Source organism: Petromyzon marinus, chromosome 7 (assembly GCF_048934315.1).
Source record: "Petromyzon marinus isolate PM22_M1 ecotype Great Lakes invasive population chromosome 7, UKy_Petmar_22M1.pri1.0, whole genome shotgun sequence".
Classification (NCBI taxonomy): domain Eukaryota; kingdom Metazoa; phylum Chordata; class Hyperoartia; order Petromyzontiformes; family Petromyzontidae; genus Petromyzon; species Petromyzon marinus.
Window position 1 is genome coordinate 15,764,428 of NC_133673.1, and position 20,404 is coordinate 15,784,831.

At 54.8% G+C, this 20,404-nt stretch overlaps 1 protein-coding gene across 3 annotated transcripts in view; it reads left to right on the forward strand.

Moving 5' to 3' along the window:
• LOC116940110 (DENN domain-containing protein 2B-like) overlaps nt 1-20,404 on the forward strand; it is an 88,599-nt gene that overhangs the window by 27,300 nt on the left and 40,895 nt on the right. For 2 of the 3 annotated variants that reach the window (XM_076065429.1, XM_076065431.1), the window contains exons 2-3: nt 16,598-16,807; nt 20,103-20,404. The exon at nt 20,103-20,404 is cut by the window's right edge and continues 18 nt beyond it. In XM_076065429.1, the coding sequence (XP_075921544.1) occupies nt 16,623-16,807; nt 20,103-20,404 (487 nt within the window). In that variant the 5' untranslated portion in view covers nt 16,598-16,622. Of the gene's footprint in view, nt 1-9,122; nt 9,295-16,597; nt 16,808-20,102 lie in introns of all 3 variants that reach the window. The other variant, XM_076065430.1, reaches the window with a different exon arrangement.

Below are 20,404 nucleotides of genomic sequence, written 5' to 3' on the forward strand. Positions count from 1 at the left end.
ATTAACCCGAACATTAATCAGGAAGTATTTTTTTCAATGAATCGATGTGTTTCTTTTCCCAGCGTTAAGTATAACTTATACAGCAAGTGTATAGAATGGGAGATAAACACATATATAATGCGGTGAAAATAAAAATCTGAGCACGTGACCCGGGACCAGCGGTGGGCTGCGTGGGAGATGAGATGGAGGCGAGACGGCTTGCGCGGGTGTTCTTCCGTGGCAGGAGCAGCAGCAGCAGCAGCAGCCCGGGCAGTGCAGTTCCTGCTGCACCGTGATGATGCGTGCAGCAGTCGTGCCACAGGAGGCGCGCGATCGGCGAACTGCGCCTCAATCCGCGGTGGGGAAACCCCGCGATGTGCGAGGTTTTGGTGCACAGTGTTGATAATAGACAATTATGCGAGTCGTAAGGAGCACAGGATAGTTCACGGGCATTGCGCAAGTGGCCGCGTTGATTTTCGTTGTTGAGATTAACAGAATTACGTGATTCACTTGACGTGATTCTGTTCATCAATGTTGTCGAGGAGGACGGCGAATCACGTTGGCCATCGTGAGCGATGGTGATGATCCAGCAGTGGAGAGACCACGGATGCCGCCACAGATGCTAACGACGGCACAGTGGTTGTCCTACAGATTGTCTGTCCCGTGCACCTCCGATTAGCACGCTTGGGTGCGCACGGTGCGAAAGAAGTTCAGCGTACGTAATACATACAATGTGGCTTTTGCAGCACTGCCTCACATGAAGCCGCCAATGGAGATGAGTGTTTGCAGAGAGAGAGAGAGATGGCTGTAATGATTGTTTGACTAAGCGTGAGCTTGTCAACCGCTGCCAATCCACACTCGGCCACAGTTGCGCCACCCTCCCCCCACCTCGCACGCGTGGGTTTCTCGGGATGCTCCGGTTTCCTCCCACGTGCGTAAACGCATCTCAATTGGCCGATAAGACCTTCATATGTAGAGGACCGCAGAGCTTGAACAAGGGGTGGTCGCGTGGGCTCACCGCGTGGCTGCTGCTGCTGCTACCTCCCTGCTTGTCTCTGTGATTCCTCCCCGCGCCTCGGAATTGTCCGAGTGAGTGAATACTGTGCGGTGATTAGTAAATATTAAAATCGTCAATAATTGAGTATCGGTCGGCGATCCTCTCCAAGGCTATTACGAAGGCGGTTTTTCACGAACACTCACGTCCATTGCTGTGCTTTCAGCCATTTTCTGGAAATTGGATGTTGCTATGGTAAGTGCCACTATATCTATAGGATGCCCACTGCATCATAATCACCACCTTCATCTCAACACAAATATTGATGATAAACTACAGGCGTCCTAAGCTGCCGCTGCTTTCCTTCCTCCCTGGGCTGGGATCCCACGAGAAGAAGGATGGATTCTCACACTCGGACAGACGGGAACAATAGTGTCTGGAATCGTGCCATGAAGATGGACCAGTGCCCGAAACGTCGCCGCCTCGTATAAATTGTTCAGTTCAAGGCCACGCATCGTTTTTGATGCGCGTGTTGCGTGTCGGCTGTGGCGTAGGATTTCTCGTGAAGGGGGTTCTAGTGGGGAGGGGGGGGGGGCTGTAGATTTTAGAATGCTGCCGTGGCGTGAAGGTTTCATACACGGGAGGAGGGTATTTGGCCTACTCTTCCACGCTGGCCAGACGTCTTGGAGTACCCACACTCGACCCCACCACCGCATTGCGACATGTTGCTCGACTACTCTGCTGACTGGACAGAGGCGGGCCCCCGTCTCTCACACTGTGGCCCCCGTCTCTCACTGTGGCCCCCGTCTCTCACACTGTGGCCCCCGTCTCTCACTGTGGCCCCGTCTCTCACACTGTGGCCCCCGTCTCTCACACTGTGGCCCCCGTCTCTCACTGTGGCCCCGTCTCTCACACTGTGGCCCCCGTCTCTCACACTGTGGCCCCCGTCTCTTACACTGTGGCCCACGTCTCTCACTGTGGCCCTCGTCTCTCACACCGTGGCCCCTGTCTCTCACTGTGGCCCCCGTCTCTCACACTATGGCCCCCATCTCTCACTGTGGCCCCGTCTCTCACACTGTGGCCCCCGTCTCTCACACTGTGGCCGCTGTCTCTCACACTGTGGCCCTCGTCTCTCACACTATGGCCCCCGTCTCTCACACTGTGGCCCCCATATCTCACTGTGGCCCCCGTCTCTCACTGTGGCCCCCGTCTCTCACTGTGGCCCCCGTCTCTCACACTGTGGCCCTCGTCTCTCACACTGTGGCCCTCGTCTCTCACACTGTGGCCCCCGTCTCTCACACCGTGGCCCCCGTCTCTCACACTGTGGCCCTCGTCTCTCACACCGTGGCCCCCGTCTCTCACACTGTGGCCCTCGTCTCTCACACCGTGGCCCCCGTCTCTCACACTGTGGCCCCCGTCTCTCACACTATGGCCCCCGTCTCTCACACTGTGGCCCCCGTCTCTCACACTGTGGCCCCCGTCTCTCACACCGTGGCCCCCGTCTCTCACACCGTGGCCCTCGTCTCTCACACTGTGGCCCCCGTCTCTCACACCGTGGCCCCCGTCTCTCACACTGTGGCCCTCGTCTCTCACACCGTGGCCCCCGTCTCTCACACTGTGGCCCTCGTCCCTCACACCGTGGCCCCCGTCTCTCACACTGTGGCCCCCGTCTCTCACACTGTGGCCCCCGTCTCTCACACTGTGGCCCCCGTCTCTCACACTGTGGCCCCCGTCTCTCACACCGTGGCCCCCGTTTCTCACACCGTGGCCCTCGTCTCTCACTGGCTGAGTAATTGAAATCCCGTCAGCGAACTTGAGAAGTTGCTGCAGATATTTTTTTGTGTGTCCCGGGATCCAGGATCTCTGTAAACAAAAGCCCCTTGTGAGTGCCGGTCGTGTCGTCTGCGTGTCCACTCAGCCCATAGTCCCCCTCCCCACCAGCCCTGACTCCCTCCCCACCTCCCACCCCCCAGGACACATTCCTTCCAAAATGTTTAAATATAAACCCCGAGGCTCGGTCCGTATCCCTTCGCAGCTCCCCTTCCCCACCCCACACACATCCCCCTACCCCTCCCATCATCTCTCTCTTCCTCTCTCCTCCCCGCTCTCAACTCCCATCACCCACCCGTCCCATCGCTCTCCCTCTCTCTCCTCCTCACTCCCACTCACATCTCTCTCCCTTTTTCTCTATCCTCCTCACTCTCACTCCAATATTGCTTCTTCCTCTCCATCCTCACTCTCACTCCGATCTCTCACTCTCGCCATCCTCCTCACTCTCAATTCCCATCACCCACCCATCCCATCGCTCTCCCCTTCTCTCTCTCTACCTCCACTCTCCAATCTCTCTTCCTCTCTCTCTCTCTCTTTTACGATCAGAGGAAACAAGAAGATGCTCGGTGTAGCCGGCACTTTGCTCCTTTCTCTCTCCATCCTCACTCTACATCCTCCTCACTCTCAAATCCCATCTCTCACTCTCTCTCCCTCCTCACTCACTCGCATCACCCACCCTCCCCCCCTCCCTCCGTCGCTACAAAACCAACCCATTGCCTGGCTGCTTCGGAGATTTAGGCCAAGAAAGGCAAACAAAGAACTTGGACGCAAACGAGATCCAGATTGAGAGCACCGCGCTCGCACTCCGCTCGCTGGGAACGGAACGCTGGGGGTGTGGGGGGCGGGGGGGGGCGGAGCGGGGGGGCGGGGTGGGGTGGGGGGCTCGCGGAGTCGGGGAGGTGATGGGGACCTCGCGGGACGATCCGGGTCAACACCTTCGGCAGCAGCAGCAGCTCACATTTGTGATGCGCTCCGAATGCAACGAGCGTCTCACTCAAACACTTACTCACCTTACTCGCTCACCCACCCACCCACTCACTCGCCCACTAAAACACTCACCTACTCGCTCACCCACTCACCTACTCGCTCACCCACTCACCTACTCACCCACTCACCTATTCACCCACTCACTCGATCACCTACTCATACACTCGCATAATCACTCGCTCACTCGCCTACTGACTCTCCCACCCACTCACTAACTGACCCGCTCGTTCTCCAATCTAAGCAAACACTCACCAACTCTCTCACCTACTCAACCACCTGATTACCCGCTCGCCTACTCACTCACCCTCTCACCCATTCACTCACTCACCCCCCTTACTCCCACACTCACTCACCCGCCCATACACGCACGCACGCACTCACTGACTCAAAGGAAGGAGGCAGGAAGCAATACCAGGGAGTGTTGTGAAGGCGCAGGGATGAGGAGGGAGGTTTGGGGAGAGACCTGAAAACAAAGAGGGGGGGGGGCATGGGGGACATGCACAGGGTGGGTGCATCTGGGGAGCGGTGGCGCAGCGGTTAGCGCGCTACACTACGAACCCGAACACCCAAGTTCGATTCCCGCTCACGGCCACCAACACCAGTGGCGATTATTTAAAAACCTTGTCCTAGGCGTCGCCGAGGTCGACTCTGCCTCAAATGAGTACCTGGTGCGGTGCGTAAAATAAGAAATCGCCACTCGGAAGACAAAGGCGGCCAGGCGTGGTGGTGGCCTTCGTAGGTGCTGCTCGCTAACAGCACTTTCTACAACAGCCTGTCAAGCCTAGACGGGGGGGGGGCGGGGTCTTTGTACCTTTTGGTGGATATCAAGAATACCGGCAGTCCCAGCCAACCTTGCGACGCGACCAGCAGATGCTTGGTACAGCAGTGGATCATTGAATCGGTCTGTGCGGAGCTTTTGAGTGGTGGGCTTCTCCCTCCGGGTTCTCCGGTTTCCCTATCCCGTACGAGAGCCAAACGCTCATTAGTGGAATTATTGGCTGAACACGTGGAACATGGGGGGGGGGGGGTGTTTGTGGGGATGTGTGCGTGTGGGGGGGGGGTGTGCGTGTGGGGGGGGGGTGTGCGTGTGGGGGGGGGTGTGCGTGTGGGGGGGGTGTGTGTGGGGGGGGTGTGTGTGGGGGGGGGTGTGCGTGTGGGGGGGGGGGTGTGCGTGTGGGGGGGGGTGTGCGTGTGGGGGGGGGGTGTGCGTGTGGGGGGGGGTGTGCGTGTGGGGGGGGTGTGCGTGTGGGGGGAGGGTGTGCGTGTGGGGTGTGCGTGTGGGGGGGGGGTGTGCGTGTGGGGGGGGGTGTGCGTGTGGGGGGTGTGGGGGGGGGATGGAAAATTTTTATTCCGACGGGAAAAGAAACCCCCCAGAACTGGCACCGAATTGTTTATTTTTTTACGTCTCCCTGTGCCACTTCACAATTCAGCAGCGCACTTGGGTCACGGGATGCTCCGGCTTTGCCTTTACCTGTCTAGTACCCCGGGGGACGGGGGGGGATTGTGTGGGGGGGGGGGTCGTCAAACATCCCCCCCCCTGACTACTCACAAACCACGTGATGGATGAGTAGCCGGTTCGTTTTTCGCGACCCATGCCGTGTGTTGCTGGCGATGTCTCAGTAAACTCCTAAAAGGTGACCACATTTTCTATTTGTGTTTTACCCAGGTAAGGGCCCCACTGCGCTCTTTATGAGAAGCGACCTTGCCATCACACAGCGATAGCTCGACAATGCGGGCTCACGGTCGCGTGTGAATGTATCGCAGCCGAGCGCTCTGAACGCGTGTTGCCGATCGTCACTGCGGAGGGAAACACCGGAGGATTGCGGAGACAAATCCCACGCGAGACACGGGGAGAGGAGAGACACGCAGACTCCAAATATACAGCAGGCGGCAGGGTCGGGATGGGGAACCCACGACCCTCCTGTGTACCAGGCGAGGGAGTTCACATCTCCCCACCGCGGCACCCACCAAGTAAGAGGAAGAAGCGCTGGGATGAGGACGAAGACCTTGGCAGGAAACCCAGGGCGACCTTACACGAGGTGGCGGTGGTGGGGTCGAGTGAGCCACGGAGGCGCGCTCGTGTCGGAGAAGCCTCCCTGTGCGTCAGGGGTGTTAGAGGGCAGCTTGCTGGACAAAGACGGAGACACGGAGACACGGAGACACACACAGGCACGGAGACACGGAGACACACAGGCACGGAGACACACAGGCACGGAGACACACAGGCACGGAGACACACACAGGCACGGAGACACGGAGACACATAGACGCGTGTTTGGACAAAGACGGAGACACGGAGACACACACACAGGCACGGAGACACGGAGACACACACACAGGCACGGAGACACGGAGACACACACACAGGCACGGAGACACGGAGACACACACAGGGACGGAGACACACACACACAGGCACGGAGACACGGAGACACACACACAGGCACGGAGACACGGAGACACACACACAGGCACGGAGACACGGAGACACACACACAGGCACGGAGACACGGAGACACACACAGGCACGGAGACACACAGGCACGGAGACACACACACAGGCACGGAGACACGGAGACACACACACAATCACGGAGACACGGAGACACACACACAGGCACGGAGACACGGAGACACACACAGGCACGGAGATACGGAGACACACACAGGGACGGAGACACGGAGACACACACACAGGCACGGAGACACGGAGACACACACACAGGCACGGAGACACGGAGACACACACACAGGCACGGAGACACGGAGACACACACACAGGCACGGAGACACGGAGACACACACAGGCACGGAGACACGGAGACACACAGGCACGGAGACACACAGGCACGGAGACACACAGGCACGGAGACACACACACAGGCACGGAGACACGGAGACACACACACAATCACGGAGACACGGAGACACACACATAGACACGGAGACACACACACAGGCACGGAGACACACACAGGGACGGAGACACGGAGACACACACACACAGGCACGGAGACACGGAGACACACACACAGGCACGGAGACACGGAGACACGGAGACACACAGGCACGGAGACACGGAGACACACAGGCACGGAGACACACAGGCACGGAGACACACAGGCACGGAGACACACACACAGGCACGGAGACACACACATAGACACGGAGACACACAGGCACGGAGACACACACAAAGGCACGGAGACACGGAGACACACACAGGCACGGAGACACGGAGACACACACACAGGAACGGAGACACGGAGACACACAGACGCGTGTCTGAACTGTAACGCTGCAGCCGACCACGAGTCCTCCAACCCTCACCCCTCCCTCTCTCCACCTTCGGATATTCGCCCGGCCTGTGTGACGTGGCTATCGATGAGTGCGCAGGCGGTGCAACTGCACGGGGGGGGGGGGGGGGGGCTCACGCCACCCCACACGTCGCGCTCTCGCAGCTGGCACTGTGGCAAGGGCGGCGTTGTTGCCGTGGGGGTGGTGGGGGTTGAGGGGCCGTGATGCGGGCTGTCTCGTTGTTTAGGGGCCCCTGTGGGACTGTTAGGGGGTTTAGGGGCTCCTCTGTGTTTACACCGAGCGAGAATTACCGTGGGGGGCTGAGATTAGCCCCACACCCCACACGCTGCCCCCTACACCCTGCGTCCCTCTCCCCCTTGCATTGTGGATGAGTGGGAGAGCAGGAGGTGTGGGTCGGGTCGGACGACAATGGGGGGGGGGGGGGCGATGCGGGGGGGGGGGTGCCACACCGCCCCTGGCTGCTGGGATGTTTTACCCCTCGCCCCTTGCGAGGCGCTCCGCTGAGGGTCGCACTGCTACGCGCGGGGAGGAACGCGCGGCCCGGCGGACAAACGCAGGGTCGAGAGACACCTCGCGTCGACTCTGGTGACTAGGAGATGTTAACTACCTCGCCCGATATACAGGAGGTCGTGGGAGCGATCCAGACCCTGATGATGGCTGCTGCTGTATGTTTGGAGGTTGCGTGTCTCTCTCATCAATAAGGCCACTTCGTTGAGTTGTCACTTGCGGCCAGGTCGCTTTTGAAACAAACCTTTAATAGCACAGTGGGACCTTACCTGGTGCAACAAAAAGAGTCAGTAGGAGGAGTCAGTGGGACCTTACCTGGTGAAACAAAATAGTCAGTAGGAGGAGTCAGTGGGACCTTACCTGGTGCAACAAAAAGAGTCAGTAGGATGAGTCAGTGGGACCTTACCTGGTGCAACAAAAAGAGTCAGTAGGAGGAGTCAGTGGGGCCTTACCTGGTGCATCAAAAGGTCAGTAGGAGGAGTCAGTGGGACCTTACCTGGTGCAACAAATAGAGTCAGTAGGAGGAGTCAGTGGGACCTTACCTGGTGAAACAAAGAGTCAGTAGGAGGAGTCAGTGGGACCTTACCTGGTGCAACATAAAGAGTCAGTAGGAGGAGTCAGTGGGACCTTACCTGGTGAAACAGAAAGAGTCAGTAGGAGGAGTCCGTGGGGCCTTACCTGGTGCAACATAAAGAGTCAGTAGGAGGAGTCAGTGGGACCTTACCTGGTGAAACAAAAGAGTCAGTAGGAGGAGTCAGTGGGACCTTACCTGGTGCAACAAAAAGAGTCAGTAGGAGGAGTCAGTGGGACCTTACCTGGTGCAACATAAAGAGTCAGTAGGAGGAGTCAGTGGGACCTTATCTGGTGAATCAAAATAGTCAGTAGGAGGAGTCAGTGGGACCTTACCTGGTGAAACAAAATAGTCAGTAGGAGGAGTCCGTGGGGCCTTACCTGGTGCAACATAAAGAGTCAGTAGGAGGAGTCAGTGGGACCTTACCTGCTGCAACAAAAAGAGTCAGTAGGAGGAGTCAGTGGGACCTTACCTGGTGCAACATAAAGAGTCAGTAGGAGGAGTCAGTGGGACCTTATCTGGTGAAACAAAATAGTCAGTAGGAGGAGTCAGTGGGACCTTACCTGGTGAAACAAAATAGTCAGTAGGAGGAGTCCGTGGGGCCTTACCTGGTGCAACATAAAGAGTCAGTAGGAGGAGTCAGTGGGGCCTTACCTGGTGCATCAAAAGGTCAGTAGGAGGAGTCAGTGGGACCTTACCTGGTGCAACATAAAGAGTCAGTAGGAGGAGTCAGTGGGACCTTACCTGGTGCAACATAAAGAGTCAGTAGGAGGAGTCAGTGGGGCCTCGGCCTGGAGCCATCACGGCCACAAGGGGCCGATGGCTGATGGACCGAGACTGATGGTGGGGTGATGGTGGGGTGATGGTGCGATGGGGTAATGGTGAGGTGATGGGCTGATGGGGCAAACAAATGAGAGGATGATCTCCTCCCTTAAGGGCGACTCACCACGGAGATGGAGCGACGAGGTGGAGCGTTGAGGCGGAGGTCGGCTCCACTCGGGAAGGACTCGGTCCGCTTCTGGCATCGCATGGAACTGGAGGGGATAGTCGATGGCGTGGGGAAGCCTTCATCCAGCAGTGGATAGAGCAGTCGCTCGTGATGATGCTGGTGATTATCACGTCCTCACCAACACTGTCGCAGCCACGGGATGACTCTGCAATGTCTACTGCTGATGATGATCATGATTCTGATGCTGTGTTTTCTACTGCTGCTGATGATGTTGGAGATGATGTTGAGGATGAGTCTAATGGTGTTTATGATGATGACGATGGTGATTCATTGGTTTATCCTCAACCCCCCCTCCACCTCGCCCAACTCTCTCCTCCTCCTGCTGCTGCTGCTCTCACCCCCTGTGAGTGCCCCCCCCCCCCCCCCCCGTGTTGCCTCTCGGGGAGCCCTTGGCGAGATGACCACAAAAACAATGAGACGGGAGCTCGCAGCCAGCGTCGGAGAGAGGGGGACGAGGAGGGTCTCATGTGTGTTTGTTGAACTTCTGTCGCACCGTACGTAGCCAATCGTACTCATCGGAGGTGCCGGTATGGACATGCATAGAGACACATAGACTTGCATAGAGACACATAGACTTGCACATAGACCCATAGACTTGCATAGACACCCATAGACTTGCATAGAGACCCATATACTTGCATAGAGACACATAGACTTGCATAGAGACACATATACTTGCATAGAGACACATAGACTTGCATAGAGACACATAGACTTGCATAGACACCCATAGACTTGCATAGAGACACATAGACTTGCATAGACACCCATAGACTTGCATAGAGACCCATAAACTTGCATAGAGACACACAGATTTGCATAGACACCCATAGACTTGCATAGACACCAATAGACTTGCATAGAGACACATAGACTTGCATAGAGACACATAGATTTGCATAGACACCCATAGACTTGCATAGACACCAATAGACTTGCATAGAGACCCATAGACTTGCATAGACACCTCTAGACTTGCATAGACACCTCTAGACTTGCATAGACACCAATAGACTTGCATAGAGACCCATGTACTTGCATAGAGACACATAGACTTGCATAGACACCCATAGACTTGCATAGAGACACATAGACTTGCATAGAGACGCATAGACTTGCATAAAGACCCATAGACTTGCATAGACACCCATAGACTTGCATAGAGACCCATAGACTTCCATAGACACCCATAGACTTGCATAGAGACCCATAAACTTGCATAGAGACACATAGACTTGCATAGAGACCCATAGACTTGCATAGACACCCATAGACTTGCATAGACACCCATATACTTGCATAGAGACCCATAGACTTGCATAGAGACACATAGACTTGCATAGACACCCATAGATTTGCATAGAGACACATAGACTTGCATAGACACCCATAGACTTGCATAGAGACACATAGACTTGCATAGACACCTCTAGACTTGCATAGACACCAATAGACTTGCATAGAGACCCATATACTTGCATAGAGACACATAGACTTGCATAGACACCCATAGACTTGCATAGAGACACATAGACTTGCATAGAGACGCATAGACTTGCATAAAGACCCATAGACTTGCATAGACACCCATAGACTTGCATAGAGACCCATAAACTTGCATAGAGACACATAGACTTGCATAGAGACCCATAGATTTGCATAGACACCCATAGACTTGCATAGACACCCATATACTTGCATAGAGACCCATAGACTTGCATAGAGACACATAGACTTGCATAGACACCCATAGACTTGCATAGAGACCCATAGACTTTCATAGACACCCATAGACTTGCATAGAAACACATAGACTTGCATAGACACCTCTAGACTTGCATAGAGACCCATATACTTGCATAGAGACACATAGACTTGCATAGACACCCATAGACTTGCATAGAGACACATAGACTTGCATAGAGACGCATAGACTTGCATAAAGACGCATAGACTTGCATAGACACCCATAGACTTGCATAGAGACCCATAGACTTGCATAGACACCCATAGACTTGCATAGAGACCCATAAACTTGCATAGAGACACATAGACGTGCATAGAGACCCATAGACTTGCATAGACACCCATAGACTTGCATAGACACCCATATACTTGCATAGAGACCCATAGACTTGCATAGAGACACATAGACTTGCATAGACGCCCATAGACTTGCATAGACACCCATAGACTTGCATAGAGACCCATAAACTTGCATAGAGACACATAGACTTGCATATAGACCCATAGACTTGCATAGACACCCATAGACTTGCATAGAGACCCATAGACTTGCATAGAGACACATAGACTTGCATAGACACCCATAGACTTGCATAGAGACACATAGACTTGCATAGAGACGCATAGACTTGCATAAAGACGCATAGACTTGCATAGACACCCATAGACTTGCATAGAGACCCATAGACTTGCATAGACACCCATAGACTTGCATAGAGACCCATAGACTTGCATAGAGACACATAGACTTGCATAGAGACCCATAGACTTGCATAGACACCCATAGACTTGCATAGACACCCATATACTTGCATAGAGACCCATAGACTTGCATAGAGACACATAGACTTGCATAGACACCCATAGACTTGTATAGACACCCATATACTCGCATAGACACCCATACATTTGCATAGAGACACATGGACTTGCATACACACCCATAGACTTGCATAGAGACCCATAGACTTGCATAGAGATGCATAGACTTGCATAGAGACCCATAGGCTTGCATAAAGAGCCATGCATTTAAAAAAAATGCTTACAAAGGGACTCGTGGACTTGCAAAGCGCTGCTCAGACTAACGTAGACATCCACTGGCTAACGCAGAACACGTAGATACCCACACAGTGTATGGAGAACCACAGGGAGGCTGTGAGAAAGATAGAGGGGAGAGATGGCGATGGGAGAGTTGGGGAGAGTCGAGGAGAGTTGAAGAGCTGGGGAGAGAGATTGCAAGGGGAGAGCAAGGAGGGGGGGGGGGAGAAGAAGGAGAGCGGGGTGAGCGGGGGGGTGGGGGGAGAATGACAGAGAGAGGGGAGGGGAAGAGAGGAAATGGATTGAAGGAGAGAGGAGAGAGCTGGCGATGGGAGAGTGGGGGGATGGTGATGGGAGAGTGGGGGATTTGCGATGGGAGAGTGGGGGGGGGGATGGTGATGAGAGAGTGGGGGGGGGATGGTGATGGTAGAGTGGGGGGGATGGCGATGGGAGAGTGGGGAGTTTGCGATGGGAGAGTGGGAGGAGGGATGGCGATGGGAGAGTGGGGGGGGATGGCGATGGGAGAGTGGGGGGGGATGGCGATGGGAGAGTGGGGGGGGGGATGGCGATGGGAGAGTGGGGGGGGGATGGCGATGGGAGAGAGAGAGGAAGAGCACGGGCAGAGTGCAGGGAAAATTGCAGCCCCTCTCTCCGCATGCAAACAAAAGGCCGAAGAATTTAAGTTTTTTGAAACTCTCTCTCACATTAAACTCTCCCCCCATCCTCCTCTCTCTTTCTCTGCCCGGGTACAAAAGAGCCTCTCTCTTTAAGCCTGCACAATACAGTAGGGTTCGGGGGGGGGGCTGTTTGGGATGGGAGCGGCGCGCGTGCGTGGGTGCATATTTGTGTGCACGCGTCTGTGTGTGCATGATGCGCCTGTGTGTGTGCACGTCGACTCAGCCTCAAATGAGTACCTGGTGCGGTGTGTAAACATCGCCACTGGGGAGACAAAGGCGGTCGAGCATGGTGTAGGCCACCCACCCCCTCGTGTGCCGTGCCAGCCTTCATAGGTGCTCGCTAAGAGCACTTGCCCCAGCAGTCTGTTAAGGCTACACGGGGGATTTTTGGCTTTGTTACAGGATCGTTGGTGCAATTATCTAACTGCACTCGGAACCCCGCGTCCCGAGTTCGATTCCCGAGTTCGATTCCCGCTCACGGCCAATACCATCGGTGACGATTATCTTAACGGGTTCTGAACCTCCTCCCCTAGGTCGACTCAGCCTCAAATGAGTACCTGGTGTGGTGTATAAAACATAGCCACTGGGGATACAAAAGCGGTCGGGCGTGGTGCTGGCCACCCAGCCCCTCGTGTGTCGTGCCAGCCTTCTTGGGTGTTCGCTAATAGGACTTGCCCCAACAGTCTGTTAAGGCTTTACGGGGGTCTTTGTGCTTTGTCTGTATTTAGAGAGGGAGGGCCCACGTCTGGCGGGAGGAGCATGACGGCCAGCGCCTGAGGGCAGTAAATGTGGACATTCCACGTTTCTGTGGCGGGACCCAAAACAACCCTCATTACCACATTTTATAGGGAGACATTCTAGAGAGCATTTTTTGTATTAAGGTAGAGAACCCACTGGGCTCTCAGCTGTTATGGAGAGGCGATCGCATTGGCTTATCATGTTGGAATGTAAAGCTGCCAAACAATCTAAATGCGTATTGATTCTAAATGAGGATTGGTGCAATACCGGAGGAACCTGTAGAACAATCCACGTGACCACCACTGAGAGAACGAGAGAGAGAACACGGGGGGACTCCAGTCATCGCCTGGGTCTGGGATCCAACCCATGGACTTCTGCGTAACAGGCGAGGGAGATCACATCTCAGCCCGACGGCGGTGTTGTGGTCAGCACACTGGACTTGCAATCCAGAGGGCGCGGGTTCGATTGCATCTCGCCTGCTTGGCAATTAAATATAACGGTGGAAGTTTTTTTTTTTAATCGCCAATGTGTGATGTCGTCATCACCAATGTTACCGATGTTGATGATGCTGTTGATGATGTTGCTGTTGACGATGTTATTGATGTTGTTGACGATATTCTTAGCTCTTTCGGTAAAGTCACGTTGAAGGGAAACAATAAAATAATAAAATATATATATAACAATAAAAATTCTCACGACGTTTCGACCATAACACAAACGGTCGTCATCAGGTGTGTCGGTTTGCATAAATATATTTATTTTTAAACGGTGTATTTATTTATTAAAAAAACCGTCAGCGCCACGCGCAGCGATTTGGCAGTTTATTTAGAAGGACGAGTCCATCTATGTTCTGAAAAGAGGAGGGGGAAGACGAAAAATGAATGTATGCTGTCTGAAAGCCACTGTAAGCGTGAACAATCAATTAAGACCTGAAATGGTTTATCAAATCTTTCCAATGATTGCTAAGCCATAATCCATCTTCTCGGTTGAAATTGTCTCTGTGCTTGTATATGTGGATAGCCTCATGAACGAATCTCTCATGGTAGCCAGATGGCTTACAAAGAACCTCTGTCTTGGAAAAGTCAATGTCATGTGAGCCTACTGCATTATAACAATGATCTGCCACGGCCGAGGTGTTGGTCCTACCGTGTTAAAGGTCTGCTTTGTGTTCACGAATGCGGTCCCAGACATGGCGTTTGGTTTCTTCGATGTAACTACTACCACAGAGGCAACTTAGTTTGTAGACACCAGGGTACTGTATGTCCGGAATCACATATTTTACAGACGGAACCAGATCACGGATTTTATGTAATGTGTTGAAACGGACCTGGATCTTGTGTTTATTCAAGATTTTGGAGATATTTTTTGTGATCCCCGCAATGTAGGGTAAAGTGATGGTTTTTAAAGGCTCCTCAAGAGGGTCCTTCTTCATGGTTTGAGTGATAGCTTTGCGGATTGTATTGTCGGATTAACCATTAGCCATAAGAGCTTGGTGTACGTGCTTGAGTTCACTGCCTATGTGTTCCTGGTCGGATGTGCATTGGGCTCTATGATACAGAGTCTTGATGAGAGAATTCTTCTGTGATGGATGAAACCGGATTCCCACCACCATCCATCACAGAAGAATTCTCTCATCAAGACTCTGTATCATAGAGCCCAATGCATATCCGACCAGGAACACATAAGCAGTGAACTCAAGCACGTACACCAAGCTCTTATGGCTAATGGTTACTCCGACTATACAATCCGCAAAGCTATCACTCACACCATGAAGAAGAACCCTCTTGATGAGCCTTTCAAAACCATCACTTTACCCTACATTGCGGGGATCACAAAAAATATCTCCAAAATCTTGAATAAACACAAGATCCAGGTCCGTTTCAACACATTACATAAAATCCGTGATCTGGTTCCGTCTGTAAAAGATGTGATTCCGGACATACAATACCCTGGTGTCTACAAACTAAGTTGCCTCTGTGGTAGTAGTTACATTGGAGAAACCAAACGCCATGTCTCGGACCGCATTCGTGAACACAAAGTAGACCTTAAACACGGTAGGACCAACACCTCGGCCGTGGCAGATCATTGTTATAATTCAATAGGCTCACATGACATTGACTTTTCCAAGACATTGGTTCTTTGTAAGCCATCTGGCTACCATGAGAGATTCGTTCATGAGGCTATCCACATATACAAGCACAGAGACAATTTCAACCGAGAAGATGGATTCTGGCTTAGCAATCATTGGAAAGATTTGATAAACCATTTCAGGTCTTAATTGATTGTTCACGCTTACAGTGGCTTTCAGACAGCATACATTATAAAAAATTTCGTCTCCCCCCTCCTCTTTTCAAAAAAAAATAGATGGACTATTCCTGGGCAAACTGCCAATCGCTGCGCGTGACGCCAACGTTTTTTTTATATATAAATAAATAAATGTGCCGTTTAAAAATAAATTTATGCAAACCAACACACCTGATGATGACCGTTTGAGTTATGGTCGAAACGTCGTGAGAATTTTTTATTGTTTTATATATATTTTGTTATTTTGTTGTTTCTCTTCAACGTGACTTTACCGAAAAAACTAAGAATATGAATTACTGCAGTCACGAAAGCTTTAAATCAAAAGTTATTGATGTTATTGACAACGATCCACTCGGGCCACGACGGAGCGAAGTGGAGGGGGCTCGCCAGATCGCTCTCTGACGATGACGATGATGATGACGATTTCATTCGTGGACTTTCACGACCGATGTTACGATTCACTTATTTGGCTTGGCCCGTGTGGGCACGACGCCTTGGGGACGTGGCTCAGGAACCCCCCCCCACCCCCCCCCCCCCCCGCAATGTTGGGTCGTGATCTTCCGGCGGCGACGCGTCCAGAAAAGGTTGTCCGAGTTTTTCGTTTCTCGCACCTTCAACGCTGCCGTTGGATTTTGTTGTTGTTGTTGTTGCGGTGAAAATACAAACTTGGTCGGCAGCTTTCATTTTTGTTCGGGCCGCGGTCGGGGTAGTGGAGTGCTCGTCAGATTGTCCATCACACCCACACGCTGCGACCCACAACACTCGACATGAATCACGATGATGATCACGATGACAATGCTGATGGTCGTGACCGGTAGCAGGCGTGGACGGCTCCCGCGATGACGTCGTTAAACCACGGCGGCCGACTGTGACGACGTTCCTGGGACGCGTGTCCGTAGGTCACGATGAGGCCGGGCGGTCGTGATGACGGCCAATAGGAGCGGCGGCGGTGGTGGCGGTGGCGGCGGTGGTGGCGGTGGTGGCGGTGTTGCCGTGAGGAACGGGCTCAGCACCAGCCGCTCCTGGACAGCGACGACGCCGACGAAGACGGCGGCGCCAGCGGCGAACCTCTGTGGGGCGCGGGAGTGCGGGGGGGCAGCGGATGAGCGGTGAGTGGCGGCGAGCGGCGGTGAGCGGCGGCGAGCGGCGGTGAGCGGCGGCGAGCGGCGGTGAGCGGCGGCGAGCGGCGGTGAGCGGCGGTGAGCGGCGGTGAGCGGCGGCGAGCGGCGGTGAGCGGCGGCGAGCGGCGGTGAGCGGCGGTGAGCGGCGGTGAGCGGCGGTGAGCGGCGGTGAGCGGCGGCGAGCGGCGGTGAGCGGCGGCGAGCGGCGGTGAGTGGCGGCGAGCGGCGGTGAGTGGCGGCGAGCGGCGCTTCGGCGGTTGTGGAGCGAGTGCTTTCGCGAGAACCGGTCGCGCCGGCGTCGTCGCTTCGAGCGAGCGCGGCTCTGCTGATGGGACGCCGGTATTCAAAGCCGGTGTGTGTGCGGCGCGTTGGTTATTGACGCTGTCGAGTGTGCACGGATGTGCCAAGTGCCCGGTTGTACGAAGGGGTGGACGCCGCCCTCGTCGCGTGAATCGCCGAGGCCAGGAGAAAATATTTTCAATGCAGAGGTAAATAAATAATTCCAGCGGTTCTTTCCCGTGGCGTGCGTGGTGTTGGTCTGCTCGGATCAAATACGAGACCCCCTCCCCCTCCTTACCCCCCCCCCCCGACCACCACGCACTCTGTCGTGGTCTCCACGCGGCGCATGCAGAACGTGCACAACTTGGCAGCGATGAACGGGAAAGGGACCTTCTCTTCGCTTCCTCTTCGCTCCTGCTCTATCTTTTCCTTCTTCTCCTGCTCCTCCATCTCCTCCTCCTCCTGCTCCTCCATCTCCTCTTTGCTCCCTCCTGCTCCTCCTCCTCGCTGTGACTCCTGCTCCTCCTCATCCTCACCGAGGCTCACAGAGACTACACTCAGGATCTGCTCAGTCGGCCCGCCTCTGATGTTGACACTGCTGCTGATGGTGATGATGAAAGTGGATGTGTGAGGAGGAGGAAGAGGATGTTGATGATAGTGATGTTTGCACTGGAGGTGATGGTGCGTACGTGGGCCGGAGTTGGCCTGTGGGATGTGCCTGGACACCCCCACGCAGGGGACTGGGACTCCTGCCAAGGAATGATCTCATTGCGTAGCTGTTAGCGCTACGCTGCACTATGAACTCGGTCACCCGAGCTCAATTCCCGTTCATGGCCAACACCAGTGACGATTATCTTAACCGGTCATGGGCCTGCTGCCCTAGGTCAACTCAGCCTGAAATGAGTACCTGGGTGCGCTGTGTAAAAAAAATATCGCCACTGGGGAGACAAAGGCGGTCGGGCGTGGTGTTAGCCACCAAACCCCCTCGTGTACCGTGCCGCCCTTCAAAGGTGCTCACTAACGGCACTTGCCCCAACAGTCTGCTAAGGCTATATGGGGGATCTTTGTCTTTGCGGGTCCTGCTACATTAAGATGTTTAGCCAACACTAACTGCACGGTGCTGTTGTAATCTGAAGTGGTGTTTGTCACACGGCAATCAACCCGAGTTGTATTTTTAGTCCTCAGTGCTGTCGTTTTGCAACTCTGTGCAACGTGAAGTTACAGTAATGATTTCGATGTATATTGCATCATTGGCGTTCGTGCAAATTCCATCTCAATTGCCGAGGCAGCAGAGCTGGGCGGTGAGCCAGCGCTGCCAAACCATTTCCCAAGATCTGTGGTCCTCTGTTGATTAATATATTTTTCAGCCAATTAGTGATGAGTGTTTATGAACGTGGCAAGAATCGGGAGCTCCTGGAGAAAACCCACGCGAGAGAGGGGGCAACGCTCTATCCCCCGTAAAGAAGGGACAGATGATGTTGGTGTTAGTCCGCCACTTTGCTGTGCCACGTTCTCCTGACGAGCCAGGGTACGACGACTCCTGGACATACGTAGGAAATATAGTTTTGCAACAACATCTGTGTGTGTAGTGATCTATCAACCCTCGCTGCTGCCTCGACAGTGCTGGATTACAGACCCCCGATCAAATGATGACCGGCTGCCGAGACCCTCCACTCTCGATGCTTGAGAATCCGGATTAAGCATGGGCGGCTGAAACGGGGATTCAAACCCGTGATCTCAGACTCCGCTTGCCCCGTTTCTTAACTCCGCGTTTAAATCGTTCGCCATTCACGGCAGATTCACGAAGATGTTATTTGCGCCGTCGGGAGTGAACGCGCGATTGCAAAACGTCTCACTGCGCTGCGCTGAGTCCGGACGCATGCAGCGAAGTTGCCCCTCGCTCAGCGCTCCGTAAAACTAATCTGAACTAAAAATATGTTGCTTTTTTAACTTTACCCAGGTAAGGCCCACTGAGCTACGTAGCTCTTTTTCAGAAGCGACCTGGCCACAAATGGTAGCTCAACGAAGTGGCTTATCACGTGTAAATGTGCAGTAGCAGCCAAATACTGTACACGCACGTTGACTCTACATGTGGGGGAACAAACGTGAGCACGGGGAGAGAGAGACACGCAGACTCCAAATATACAGCAGGCATCAGGGTTGGGATTTAACCTATGACCTCCCGTATACCAGGCGAGGTAATTAACATCTCGCCTCTGTGGCGCCCTCAACTGGGATCACACACAGCAGTATCAGCATCACCCCAGCGCCCCCTTACCGACTGTGAAAGCGTGGCAAGCGACGTCCTGGGTCACAAGCCTCCATGACATGGGCGAGTTTCTCCAAGAACACAAACTCTGTTGACTTTCCCCCGCAAAGAGCGGTACTCGTTTTATCGAACCCCCGCCCCACCCAAGAGGGAGGGATGATTGGCCGTGCCGACCACCACTGCCCCAACCGGGATCCAAACTCTCGACCTTCCGATTGCGAGCCGCTCGCTCCACCGCTCGGGCCACCTTGGCCAACGGTCCGGGTTTACTTTTACCGGAATCCTTAATGTCCCCGTTGACCCCTCCCCTCCCTCTGCGTTACCACGGGGGGGGGGCTGGGGGGGGGGGGAGGCTAGGGGCGGTGCTTTCTCTGTCGTGCCCTTCCCGCTGCGTCTTCCCCCCTTTCCGCGTTTCGCTGTTCGGCGACGCGTCCGCAGGAGCGACGCTCGGGATCGCGGTTCCCCTCCCCCCGCCCCGTGGACCCAGGGGCTCGGCCGTCCTTTGAAATGGATCGGCTTGGACGCGACCGGTTCTCACCTCGCTTCATTAAAGGGGCAATTTTTGTTTAAGGCCCTGCACGCCGAGCGGCCAGCAGCAAACAGCACTGGTGGGGTGGGGGGGGGGGCGGTGGGGGGTGTCAGTGGCGGGCGGTGGCGGGTGCCAACCACGCCGCTCACGCCGGACTCCATCGACGTTTCGGCGACACGGCCATTGTGAACCGCGTGTGTCCGCAGGAGCGGCCTCAAGGCGGCGGCGGCGCTGAAGGCGTCCGTGGGGGGCCGGTCATGCGGAGCCCGCGGTGGCGGGGGGGGGCCCTGCACGGCGGAGCCCCCCCGCTACGTGAGCTCCGCGCTGCAGGCCCGGCCCCGGGGCCCGGCCGTGCAGCCTCCGGAGCAGCAGAGGGGGGCAGGGGGAGGAGCAGGAGGAGGAGGGGGGGCGGCGGGGGGGACCCCTAGGGGACCCGGGACCCCCGCGGCCGAGGTCATCGGCGCCGGCTGCCCCCCCAAAACGGCGGAGGGCGCGGTGCCGAACGGCG